Below are 13,559 nucleotides of genomic sequence, written 5' to 3'. Positions count from 1 at the left end.
TGTAGCCTGGTCCGTAGTAACAGGTAAGGACAGTGGCTCTGAGATAGGAAAAGGCTAGAAATGGAGACCTGGGTTTCCTCCTGGCACAGCTCTCCAGAGACAGCGTGTCAGGTGAGACGAGAGCAGAATGGAGAGCAGGTTCAAGAGTAACCCGAAGCATTTTTGTTTAGTTGGGGAGTGAACCTGCCTTTCTGTGAACTCCGACTCCTGGATCTTCAGAAGAGCATCTAAGAGAGTGTCCTGGACTTTGTTTCTTGGTGTCAGCGCCACCTCCACCCTGAACCATGGGGCCTAGAAGACTGAAAACGACATTCTCCCAAACTGTACTTGCATCTGGGTTTTGCTGGGGGAGGCACATGAACAAGGCAGGGGTGGGGGCGCTGTCCTGCCTTGGTGGTGGCTCCCGGGGCAGTGGTAGCTCAGGGCAGAGGCGTCTGTCCCCCATCGCCAGCTGGGGTGGGGCTTCAGGGCTCCCAGTGATGCTACCTCCCTTCCTTCGCTCCACTGAGCCTGATAACACTTGTCAGCACTTCCCTGTGTTAGATCCTCTGCTGTTTAAGGTACCTGGAGCGGTCTTGGACGTGGAGACTGATTGATGCTTACCCAAGACATAACACGGGGAAAATGGAAGGCTGGACATGGTCTAAGCTGCCCTTTACAAATCACTGTATGGGAGAAGAGTCATTTCAATTTTAAAAAGAGAAGCAACATCCTAAACCAACGTAACCACACTCCAAGTTTCCTAACACTGATCACGAAAACTGCAAGCCATTTCAATGAGTTCCCTTCAGAACAAACTGATTTAACTGAGTTAAAATAATGAAATGAAAGGTTCCAGGAAAGAGTGAAAAATGAATGAACAGAAACCTCAATTACATAGTCGGGAGACCAGAAGGGGGAGCTCACATGCCTTGTGATGATCGCAGAGCCCAACGGCAAGAAGAAAGGCCCCTCTCTTCTGTCCTGGCAAGGACTCAGCCCGTGAAAAGTCACGGACCCTTTGTCTAAGACAGCCCTCCTGACTTCTTTTCCTTGTCTATAAAAGCATTCTCCTTCCCTTGCCCTGTGGAGGGGGCTTGCACTGGCTCACCATGTTTAGACCCCCACATTGCAACTCTCTGTTGATCCTGAACCAACCCATTTTGCTATTTGTTTCAGGTCAACAATGAAACACACACGGCAGCCAGGATGCTCCCCAGGGAGAGACCACTGCGTCTCCCTGCCCTGGACCGAGCTCCAGACCAAGTGGGGTGACTCCCCAGGGGCGCTGACTGCTCCCTGCAGAGCTGGACAGCAGGGGACAGCAGGTGCACATGAAACAATTATTAATAAAAAGAGCGCCTGTTCTGCTTAAAATGACCCCACATGCAGGGCATCGGCCATGCAGCCAGCCCTGTATGTAGCACTGAACACAGTTTTATTTCATTTATTGCTCAAAAATCATAGGAGGCTGATGCAATTAATATCCTCACTTCAACCCCAGATGAAGAAAACCAGATTTAGAGAAATTAAGTGGTTTGCCCAAGGTCACACAAATAAATGTGGTAGAACACAAAGAATTTGTAATTTTCGAGACTGCACACTTTCTTGAGGAGAAAGAAATATGGAGAAAAACAATGCCTGATGGACTGAGTAAAAGGGCCTTAAATTACCATTAAGTCAAAACTAGGGTGCTCTCCATTACAATTCTGGGGTGTAAAGAAATTGATTTTGAGAGAGCTAACTGAAGCTAGAAGGCTCCATGAATCGTCCAAAATATACAAAATTGCCTCTCACCCCAAATGTCAAGAAATCTGCTATTTTAGAATAATCTATGTTATTTCTTCTCCAATTGGCCTGGAAGCACTCTCTTAAGGCAACACTTCAATGACAAAGAGATTGTTTGCGAACGTGGCTGGGGAAAAGCTATCATCGCGGAGGAAGAGAAATATCGTGTTCTCTCCCTGAAAAATAAATGAGCCCTAAAATCCTTGCCGGCAGGGCTGTCCGTTATGCAAGGCACGGACGGGAAATACAGATGAAGCCCAAAGAGGACAGGGGACTGAACTGGAGGTGACCTAATTCTGCTGCCATTGTATTGACTGAACACCGCCATACAGAGGTTCAAAGTCATCCTCCTCCGCACTCATACAGCGTGTACAGCTAGACACAGATCCAGCCCCAAACAGGTATTTACATGCGTGTGTGTTTTCACAGGTGAGAGAGTGGTTATCTGAGCAGGTTGAGAAGAGGTGAGCAAGGTGGCAGGAGACTGGAAATTGAGTAGCAGAGTGTCCGTGAGGAATAAGGAGAGCGAGTGGGTACTGGCTTTTCTGGGGCATCAGGAAGCCAGCATAATAACTTTGACTTACAGAGCATTTTCTTGTTTGCAACATACTTTAGTGGCCATTTGATCCTGACCTGGGAGCTATAGATGATGACTTTCTAAGTACTACAGATAATGAAAGTGAGGTTCACAGGAGCTAAATGATTTCCCAGGGTCTCAGAGCTTTTGAGTCATGAGGATGGGGCTCCCGACCCCCAGTGCTGCTACCTTCTGCCCTCTGAGGCCAAGTCTGTCAGCATCAACGAAAACTCTGAGAAAAAAATCGTGTCGATGTATGAGACGTGGGTGGAAAACTGTAAACACATCAGGATCTCTAAGAAGCATTCTAAGTGTTGGGAAGAAGAGCTAAACATTAGAAACGGCCGAGTACCTTACTACTGACAGCCCAGCTCCGATGTAGTTCAGCAGTGGCTTGGACACTTCCTCTGCATCCATCCCAAACCAGCCAAACCTGGAAATGGAGAAAGTCACGTCAAAGCAGATCTGGTTCAATATGTGTTCATCACAGTGTTTAAAGCCGGGGCTCCGGGTCAGATCCCTGGATTCAAATCCTGGGTCCCTCACTTACTAACTGTGACTTGGATAAGTTAATTATCTCAGTTGTGCCTCAATTTCCCATGGTTAAAATGGGGATAATTATACCTACCTTATATATTTCTGATGAAGATTAAAAAGTTAGTATCTGTACAAGTACTTGTGAGTGTCCTTTTTGTCATGAGACTAAGGAAGAAGGAAGGAAAACAGACTAAGTGGCCAGCTGAATGCTGATTGGCTGGTTGCAATTTTGTATATTATCTGAAATAGACGTTAGGAGCTTGGTTAAATTCCTTACTCTTTGGCATCACTTTAAATTCTTTCCTTTTTTCATGCCTTGATGTTGTGGTGGTCGTTACCGACAATCCCTGGGAAGCATCCAGGGGCAATAGAAAAGGAAGTTAGAAGAAGAAAAAAGAACTTGTTGACAGCAGCGTGGGAATGAGGGAAGGACAGGAAAGAATGTGTTGGAGGTTAGTTCGCTTTGTTATAATGGAGGTTGTTGCAGGGCTTTGGGTGGGAAGTGGAGCCCAAAAATTAACCTCAGAGGAAGAGCCTCCTTCTACTCATTGGTCCAGACTCAACTCGAACGTGAATCTGAACGCTGACGGAGGGCGGAGGTGTCCACCCGGACTCTCCCTGCCGGTGGGGCTGCTCCACAGCTGCACTGGCCACTGGGGTGGCTTCCGGCCGGACAAGGCTATCGAGCCCCTGAAATGTGGCCAGTACAGCTGAGGAACTGACTGTTTCACTTGATCACATTTCAATTCGTTTAAATTTCAACAGACGTGGCCACACGTGGCTGCCACAAACTCTACAGGACAGCTCAGCTCTAGAGCTGGGGGTTGGCAAACTTTCCCTTAAAGGGCCAGGGAGTGAAGAGTTTACGCGTTGGGGGCCGGGTGGCCTCTCGCAACTACTCAGCTCAGCCACAGACACTACTTCAACGGGTGTGTTCTGTTTGTTGACCCCGGCCCAGACCCTGGAGGGACGAATATGAGCTTTAGCACCAGAAGATCTGGGTTTGAGCCTGGCTTATGAGCTCTGTGACTCTCCCAGGTTCCCCAACCCCTGCGTGTATCAGCTCTCTTCCAGGATAGTGCTCACCTCGTATGTTTGGGAAAACAGGATGAGAATTGTGCATTTCACGTGCCTGGCAAATTGTCACCCAATGGAAGGGGAGAATGCGTCACCAGTGCCCTTTCTCTGTCCCTACTTCTGCTAGAGAGGATTCTTTACCTTTCCTTGGTCAGATGGCGAGATCACTTCCTTAGACCTTAAGGCAGCACGTTTGATGTGCGTGTCTCTGGGAGGAGATGGAATCTCTGGGAGCGGGGAGAGCCCTGTGCGGCTCCGCTCAGTGAGCCGGGACCTAGCACTCGCCTTACAGAGGGTGGGGATGCAGGGAAACAGTTTCCTTGTGTTACCTGGAGCTGGCCCAGCCGGTTAGGGCATTAAATGATCCCCAGATCAAGATGCCAAGGCCTAACCCGATGGTTTTGATGATTGGGACAACGGCAATGTTCCCTGTAGGTGGGATACAAAAAAGAAAGGTGTTATTTCAACTACAGAAAATACATTTACAAATTGAATTAATTTTTATTTTAACTTCAGTGAGAGCTTTTGGGATTTGGACAAACTTAGTAAAGCACAATCCCTCATTTTTCAAATAAAATAGCCGTGTTTTCTGGCATGGAGCTCACGACTGTGATTGCTGAGAGAACCAGGCTTAGGGCAAAATCCTGAAAAGAAAATGTGGAGTTAGCTCTTTCCCTAACTGCACCTGTGTTCGCCATCCTTCACATGGGGCTCTGTTTTATGGCTTTTTGCAGAAGCCCGTCAATGATAAAAATTAGTTGTGACCATCCGCTTAGACTTGAACCAGGGCCCACCACTGGCGGGGTCCTTGGCCCAATATGACCCCCAACTTCGCTCTCCCGTGCTCACTGCCTTGTTTTCTGGAGTCCAGAACCCACTGCTTTGTGTTCTTGAGGGTCACTCAGGGCCAAACTCATGGTCGGTTTCTTCAGTTCTTAACCTCTCAGCTGACTGGCCTCAGACTTGCAATCTCCTCTTGGAAGGTTTCCTCTCTTGGCTTCCAAGATGCCTTCCTATCTGAATTCCCTCCTGTTTTTCTCTTTCTTTAGCTCCTTCTCATCAGACCATCTGGATGTAGGTGCTGTTTAAATATTTTCCCTAGAACACATTCTTCCTCTTGCTATATTCTTCTTTGAGCACTTGACTCATTCCATGATTTCAGCAATCAGCTGGAGACACATACTCCCAGAGCTAGCCTGGACCGTCTCCAGAGTTCTGGGGCCAATAAGAGATTTCCAACCAGATGTCCCTTACTTGTGGGAACACCGGGAACTTCAAGCTCAAAAGGTCCCAAGATGAACTCATCATTTTCCCTTTGAGACACATTCTTTCCCTCATACGTGTCAGTGGCGCCACCACTCTCCCAACCACCTGTGATAAGATCCCTGCAACCCCGATGGCTCCTCCCTTTCCTCCGCCGCCCACACCCAGTCAGTTACCGTGCCCTACGGCATCTGCATTTGCAAGGCTTCTCAAATTAGACCCTCCTCCACTGACTCCCAGTGGAACCTGCTTGGGGGATGTAAGTACTACGGTGGGTGTCAGGACCTGCAGGGTGAATGGCTGCTTCCTCCGCTCCCTCTCCCATTAGACGTGATCATCAGAATCGTACTAAGGTATAAGTGAGGTACAGGAATGGAAATTCCAACGGAAACTGAAAAGTTTGTCCTCCAACTCATGAACATCATTAAATCACTCAATTCTGTACCTACTTCAAATGAATTGGGTACCCAGTACATTTTTAACATTTTAAAATGTATTTGCTTTTAATCAAGGTACCTCTAGAGATCCCTGATACTTGGGATTCTGTTTGCTGAAGAGAAGAAAGCTATCCTGGGGTGTGTTTATATTAACAGAGAAGACACACTCCTGATTGGCAAGCAAAAGCACAAACTCTAGTTATATAATTTCAGGCAACAGAGAGAAGATGACTGTTTGCTTTGGTCTTTCTGCCTGTGCTTCTGAAACGATAATGTGTCTGTGTTTGTCTGCTTTTGAGAACACGTCCTAAAAATGATATTAGTAGAGATGACTATTTAATAAATATTTTCTGATCAACATGCTGGAGAAAGAAAGGTCAGAGCACTTAGACTAATATATGAGTTATGCTTGAACAGACAGAGAGCAAGTAAAACATTTTTGCTATAATAATTTTATATAATAACATATATAAGATACAATAATAATTTTGTTATGACAATTTTCTACCAGGAACCAAGAAAAAAATCATTAAAAGGAAAGAGTCAAATGTACCAAAAATATTTATGAAAGAAGCTAAATTTTTAAATTCTAGTGTCTGTGACTAGGGATTATTTAGAATTACTCTTTGTGCTGTTTCCTTCTATTATGAATCATATTTATTTTGATCACAGTAGAAAATGATTAAAGGATAAATTACATTGTGCATTACCTGTTGCCCAAATGCAGCCCCCAACCATTGCAAAAGGCCAAAACTTAGGGCAATGTAATATCAGATTGACCACCAGGGCAACCAACCATATGGCCGCACAAAGTACCCACTGGAGAAACATTCCTGGAAATAAAAGAAATTGGTGTCAGTGGTTCAAACTGACTGAAGGAAATTAGTGCTTAGGAAGATCATGGAGATATTACAGGATGGCCACAATTTATTGAACACCTATATGCCAAACACTTTGCACATCTTTTATCATTCTTACAACTACTATGAATCATAATTAACCCTCATTCAAAGATAGAGAAAATCAATGTAAGATGAAGGAATGCATTCAAATAGCTAACAGTTTGTAAAGCTGGAATTTGAACTCAATTTGATTGAAGCTTGCTCTATGCAGTGCATTCCTGCTTAGCAGGAATCTAGAATTTTCTACCAAAGAGGACTGGCAAGACCAAGTCTATATATTTTTATTCAGATGTGACAACAGTGCCATTCCTCACCAAAGACAGGGCGCTAAGAACTTCAGGATAGCACATGAGTAATTTACACCCGTGGGGCTCCCAAGTGGCTCTTTGGGATAAAACTAAGGCCAGTTATGGGCACGTGGAGGCCTCGTGCACTTAGAGTTGGGTGTCGGCGATGAGTCAGGTGTTCCAAAATCGAGCATTAGCTTCTAGGTCAGGGCTTATCTACTTTCCATGCACTGGGCTGCCATCTGCCGGTTACTTGGCCATCACATGGTGATATGAAGTATATCTGTACTTTTCTGAGGCTCAGAAAGAGGGTTTAGGGATTAAAAGGATAAAGAAAAAGTCAACATTGGGAGAAATACTAAGGCAGTTATAACTCAATGGGGCACTTTTGACTCTATTGACTTTACATTGAATCTCCTGGTGGAGGAGAGGAAAAAAAAGAAGTTGTTAACCTCGAAGACAGAAAAAAAAAAACCAAAAAACTAGGAGCACGGAGATAAAAGGGAACTTCATTTTACAAGTTCTGCATTTTACAAATCAGAAACTGAGAACAAAAGAGCTGTTAAGTCTTGCCCAGGATCACACAGTTCTCATAACGTGCACCCCCAACCCCAAAGCCATATCCTCTACCCATTAGTATGCTTTTTTGGGTTTTTTTTTCAGTTGTTTTCATTCTTTTTCTAACTCTAAAGGGAAGAAGAAGCAAGGCTCTAGAGGAACAAGATTTGTAGGTCTGTCGTCTAAGTTGTATAAAGATGGGGGAACTGGGATGATAGCACAATGCTTCCCAAGAGGTGCGTACCATCACATCCCCAACTCCTTGCCCCAGCTCTGAGATGAACGGCAGGTAGACAAAGAGAATTATTACTTCCGCTTCCCTAAAATTCACATTACAGCCAATTCTACTGCGCGGTGACATGTGTGTTCCTAAAAAATCACTGCACTTCGTAAAATCACATGATAAAACCTGCAGAGCTTGCGTGGAAAGTGGGGCTAAGGACATAACACGTAAAAACTTCATCAGCAACGTACTAAAGCAAGATAAGAGTCTAATAAAAAATGGTAGCACAGTTTTACACTGGTTAGGTGGTGAGGAAATTCACAAATGCTGCAATAAATACGCCACTGGATTTTGGAAAAGACCTGACGTTTGCTCATGTGAGTGATCATCAGAAGTGTTGCAGCTTGTGAGTTATTGTGAAGGTGGTGAAGGAGGTTCGTAACACTGGAAGTGGAGAGATGTGGTACTAACAGAGCCAGTGGGTGTGTGAGAGGGGGTGTGTGAGCACATTTTGTGCCGTACTTTGCACCTTTCTTCATCTGGGTGTAGTTTTCTGTGTTCACCTAATGTTCCTGAGGCAAAACTGCACCTAAGCAGATACAAAATTCATGTGATGCCCAAATTGTTCTCTATTACATCAGCTGTGTCGGAAATTTGTGTTTGCAAAACAAGTGTTATTAGCAGAACTGACTCCTTTCCTTCTTTTGTAAGCATAACAGATATGGCTAAAAAGCTACCCCCATCCCAGCTGTACTATGAAACGCAGTCTGAAGGGTATCCTATACTGAACGCTTGGATAACCTGGCATGCACATCCTCAAATGATTGGTTTTAAGCTCTATTCATTTGGCACCAGGTACAAAAAAAATGTATTTTTATAACCATTATTTTAAAAAGACCCCAGAAGTGAACTCCCCATTTAAAAACAATTTAAGGTTCACAGAGAAGGAAAAATAATTACCATCGCCAGTATCATATTTTTTCAGCGGCACAAAGTTGGAGCCAAACAAAAGGATGGCTGCAGACGAGCAGATGAAACCAGCGGTCAGGTCTGTCCCGTTAGTGCTCATGGTTCCCACTACTGCCAGACCCAAAGGCCAGCTGATTCACCTGAGACTTGGTGTGCTTTTCAAGTGCTTCTGAAATGAAAGAAATAAAAATGAAACAATTAAGAAGTGGTGAGTCCACGAATAAGCTGTGATCCAGACATGAATTTTACTGAGCTCCTCAAATGTACGGTAAGAGTCCTTCTTCCAGATAAAAAGCTAGGACATTATAAAATGATGTATGATGTTCACAATCATGTTCATTAATTCACTCATTTTCTCGTTTATTTTCTCAACAAATATTTCTTGATCACTAACCTACAAAGCGAACGAAAACCAAACAAATTTGTCTTCAGAGTTTGAAAACCTAACTTCTTCTAAGACCTGGATACAATTTTTATGATATTATAAAGGAATTCTCTTGCATACAGGGACTGGTAGAATGATGATTGTGGACCAGGATTCTGTTCACTTCAACTGGTGGTTGTGACCATCAAAGGAGAGAGCACATGTGCAGACTATGACAACTATCAGTGCCTTCCAAGCAAAATCTCCTTGAATATTTGAAACATGAATGTAAGCACACTTTCAGCTATGTACTCACAATCCCCTAGAGGTAAGGGCACTTTTCTTGATCAGTGGTACACACCCTTCAGTGTGTAGTTTAAATGGTTCATGAGCTCTCTATCTTTATAACTTAAAAAAACAAAAACAAAAACAAAAACAGAAGAATCTCCTGAAGAACTTTTGAATAATCCCCTAAGCCTCTTGAAGGTGACTAAGATGGTGGAGTAGGAAGACCCTAAGCTCACCATGTGCACCAAAATTATGACTGTTTACAGAGCATGTATGAATGACCTGAAGACTAGCAGAAAAGATCTTCTACAGCTGAAGATATAAAGAAGGAATCACTAGGGGTTGGGTAGGAGGGGCAGAAACATGGTAGAGTCAAGACCTACACCCTTGGGTGGGCTACCTATAAATGGGAGAATAATCACAATTGCAGATTCCCTCGAGGAGTGAGACATTCAAGCCCTATACTGGTCTCCCCAGACGGGGTTCCCTCATGGGGAAGATGAACTCTCAGAACTTCCAGCTTTGAAGGCCAGCGAGACACGTGTTTGGGAAAACCAGAGGGCTAGAGGAAAGAGAGATTCCACTCTTCCCTGACCCAAGGCAGAGCAGTAATTTGAAAGGAGCCTGCATCAGACCCACCTGCTGATCTTGGAGAGCCTCCTGGAGAAGCAGGAGGCAACTGAAACTCACCTTGGGGAACAGATGTTGGCAATAGACATTTTTAGGAAATCATTCTGCCAGGAGGACACTGGTGCTAGCAAGCACCATTCTGAAGTCCTCCCACTAGCCTACTGACAGTGGGGCCCAGCCCCACCCAAAGGCCAGCTGTCACCAGTCCTCTGGTGCCCCAGGCCAGGGAGTCAGTGCTGCTTTCATACTCATTGTGTGAGGCCAGCATCCCCTTGATACCAAACCAAACACATCACACAAAAAGAAAATGACAGGCTAATATCCCCGATGAACATAGATGCAAAGATGCTCAACAAAATATTAGCAAACAGAGTTCAACAATACATGAAAAGGATCAGACATCATGACCAAGTGGGAACTTTCCCAGGGATGCAGGTCTATTTCAATATCTCCAAATCAATGCGATGCATCACATGAACAAACTGAAGAATAACAATTGTATGATCACCTGAATAAATGCAGAAAAAGCTTTAGACAAAATTCAATATCCATTTATGATAAAAACTCTCAACAAAGTGGGTATGGGGGAACATACCTCAACATAATAAAGGCCACATATGATAAACCCACAGGTAATATCATACTCAACTGTGAAAAGCTGAAAGCATTTCCTGTAAGACCAGGAACAAGACAAGGATACCCACTCTCACCACTTTTATTCAGTACGGTATTGGAAGTCCTAGCCATGGGCAATGGGAAGGAAAAAAAATTAATAAAAGGAATCCAAATGGACAGGAAGAGGTGAAACTGTCACTGCTTGCAGATGACATGACACTGTACACAGAAAACCTTAAGAATGCATCAAAAAACAATAGTTTTTTTTTGAATAAATGAATTCAGCAAAGTTGCAGGATACACTAATAATGAACTATCAGAGAAAGAATTTAAGAAAACAATCTCATTTACAACAGCATCAAAAAGAATGAAATACCTAGGAATACACTCAACCAAGGAGGTAAAAGACCTGTGCTTGAAAAACTATAAGACACTGATGAAACAGATTGAAGACAAACAGAGGGAAAGATATACCATGCTCATGGATCAAAAGGCTATCGTTAAAAAGACTATAGTTCCCAAGGCAGTCTAGACATTCCATGCAATTCCTGTCAAAACGCCAATGGCATTTTGCGTAGAACTAGAGCAAATAATTCCAACATTTGTATGGAAACACAAAAGCCTCTGAAGAGCCAAAACAATTTTGAGAAAGAAAAACGAAGCTTGAGTTATCATGCTCCCTGATTCCAAATTACAAAGCCACAGGCATCAAAACAGTATGGTACTGGCACAGAAACAGACACATAGATCAAAGGAACAGAATAGAGAGTCCAGAAATGAACCCACACACAGACGGTCAATTAACCTATGAGGAAGGAGGCAAGAATCTCCAATGGGGAGAAGAAAGTTTCTTCAGCAAATGGCAGTGGGTAAACTGGACAGCTACACATGAAAGACTCAAACTGGACTGCTTGCTCAAACCATGTACCAAAATGAACTCACAATGAATAAAAGACGTAAATGTAAGGCCTGAGACCATAAAACTCCCACAAGAAAACACCGGCAGTACGCTGTCTGACGTTGGCTTTAGCAATTTTTTTTTGAATCTGTCTCTTCATGCAAGGGAAACAAAAGCAAAAAATTAAAAAAAAAAATGGGACTACATCTAATTAAAAAGCTTTTGCACAGCATTGGAGACCATCAATAAAACTAAAATGCTGCCTACTAAATCAGAGAAGATAGTAAAAGGTTAGTATCCAAAATATATGAGGAACTCATAAAACTCAATGCCAAAAAAAAAAAAAAAGAAAACCTAATTAAAAACTGAGCAGAGGTCCTGAATAGACATTTTTCCAATGAAGACAGAGATGGCCAACAGGCACACGAGAAGATGCTCAACATCACTAATCATCAGAGAAATGCAAATCAAAACTATGATGAGGTATCACCTCACACCAGTCAGAATGGCTATCATTCAAAAGTCCACAAATGACAAATGCTGGAGAGGCTGTGGATAAAAGGGAACCCTCCTACACTGCTGGTGGGGATGCAGCTTGGTGTAGCCACTGTGGAAAACAATACGGAGGTTCCTTAAAAAACTAAAAATAGAACTACCATACCATCCACAAAATCCAATTATTGGTACCTTTCTGAAAAATTAAAAAAAAACTAAAACACTAAAACAAAAAAACCCCTAAAATTCAAAAAGATACATGCACACCCATATTCACTGCAGCATTATTTACAATAGCCAAGATATGGAAGCATCCTAAGTGCCAGTGATGGCTTAATGAATAAAAAATATATTATATATATACACACACATATATACACATACACACAATTGACTATTACTTGGCCATAAAAATAAGGAAATCTTGCCATTTGCGACAACGTGGATGGACCTAGAAGGTATTATGTTGAGTGAAATAAGTCATAAGAGAGATAAATATCGTGTGGTTTCACTTATATGTGGAATCCAAAAAACAAAACAAAGGAACAAACATAACAAAGAACAGGCTCATAGATACAGAGAACAAATAGGTGGTTACCAGAGGTGAGCAGGGTTGTGGGCTGAGTGAAACAGGTAAGTGGGTTAAGGGGTACAAAATCAGAGAGTCATGGAGATGAACTGTACGGTATGCAAACTGCAGTGAATTATATTGTAATACCTTTGTGTGGTGTCAGATAGTAACTAAACATGTTGTGGTGATCATTCTGTAATGTACAGAAATACCAAATCACTGTGTTGTGCACCAGAAACCAACATAGTGTCGTAGGTCAATTATACTTCAGTTGAAAAAAAAAACCACTCTGGGAGAAAATGTGTCAAAATACTGAAGACAGCGATCTCTGAAGGGTGAGGAAGGTGATGGTAATTTTTTACTTCATGCTTTTATGTATTTCTAGTAGTCTGCAATGAACAAGTAGCCCTTGTAAATTGAGAAAGAAAACAATAAATGTCATGAAAAATGAAAAACAAAAACCTTAGAATCTCTTAAATCCCTTCAAAATTAAAGCTCTTGGAAAACATCTTCAGGACTCCCAGAAAGTACAAGGTCAGCAGTGTCTCTTTCACAATTCTACCAGCCAGTCAGCAGGACAAAGGAAAGCAGCTGATCAGCTGTCTGTGCAATCTGGTAGCCACTGGCCACATCTGGGTAACGAAATTCTCACTGAAATTAACTAAAGTTTAGTTATGTAACTAAATTTCAAGTGCTTGATGGTCACATAGAGCCAGCAGCTACCATATTGGACAGTGCAGATTATATACAGATTTCTATCATTACAGAACGTTCTACTGGACAACGCTGCTAAGTTTATTCAGAAGTTCCAGTTTTCCACAAAGAAAAGGACCAAAACCCAAACAGCCAAGAATCAGACATTTTTCATAAGATAATTCAGAAAAGGCTTTTTTGCACATAATCCACCTTCTTAGCTGCACAAGGTACACAGGAAAAAGCAACACCACGAGTCATTTTTATCACAGGAGGTAACCAGAGCCACACCCTGATACCATTCTGAAATCATGTTTTGCACATTGACCTTTTGGTTCATTCACTTTTCGATATAGGTCCTCTGGAATGGAATTGAAAATAATCCAGTCTTTTTTCCCCCCGAACTGA

The 13,559-nt window shown here is 42.8% G+C and overlaps 1 protein-coding gene across 4 annotated transcripts in view; it reads right to left on the bottom strand.

The window, feature by feature from the left end:
• Positions 1 to 13,559, bottom strand: part of TMEM144 (transmembrane protein 144) — a 37,065-nt gene that overhangs the window by 21,929 nt on the left and 1,577 nt on the right. For 3 of the 4 annotated variants that reach the window (XM_010955494.3, XM_074376676.1, XM_010955495.3), the window contains exons 2-5: positions 8,589 to 8,766; positions 6,369 to 6,491; positions 4,288 to 4,387; positions 2,697 to 2,777 (exon numbers count right to left, since the gene is read on the bottom strand). In XM_010955494.3, the coding sequence (XP_010953796.1) occupies positions 2,697 to 2,777; positions 4,288 to 4,387; positions 6,369 to 6,491; positions 8,589 to 8,697 (413 nt within the window). In that variant the 5' untranslated portion in view covers positions 8,698 to 8,766. The remainder of the gene's footprint in view (positions 1 to 2,696; positions 2,778 to 4,287; positions 4,388 to 6,368; positions 6,492 to 8,588; positions 8,767 to 13,559) is intronic. The other variant, XM_045517058.2, reaches the window with a different exon arrangement.

This window comes from Camelus bactrianus, chromosome 2 (assembly GCF_048773025.1).
Source record: "Camelus bactrianus isolate YW-2024 breed Bactrian camel chromosome 2, ASM4877302v1, whole genome shotgun sequence".
In the NCBI taxonomy this organism is placed as follows: domain Eukaryota; kingdom Metazoa; phylum Chordata; class Mammalia; order Artiodactyla; family Camelidae; genus Camelus; species Camelus bactrianus.
The sequence above is the reverse complement of the archived record's forward strand: the minus strand, read 5'-3'. Positions and strand labels throughout refer to the sequence as shown.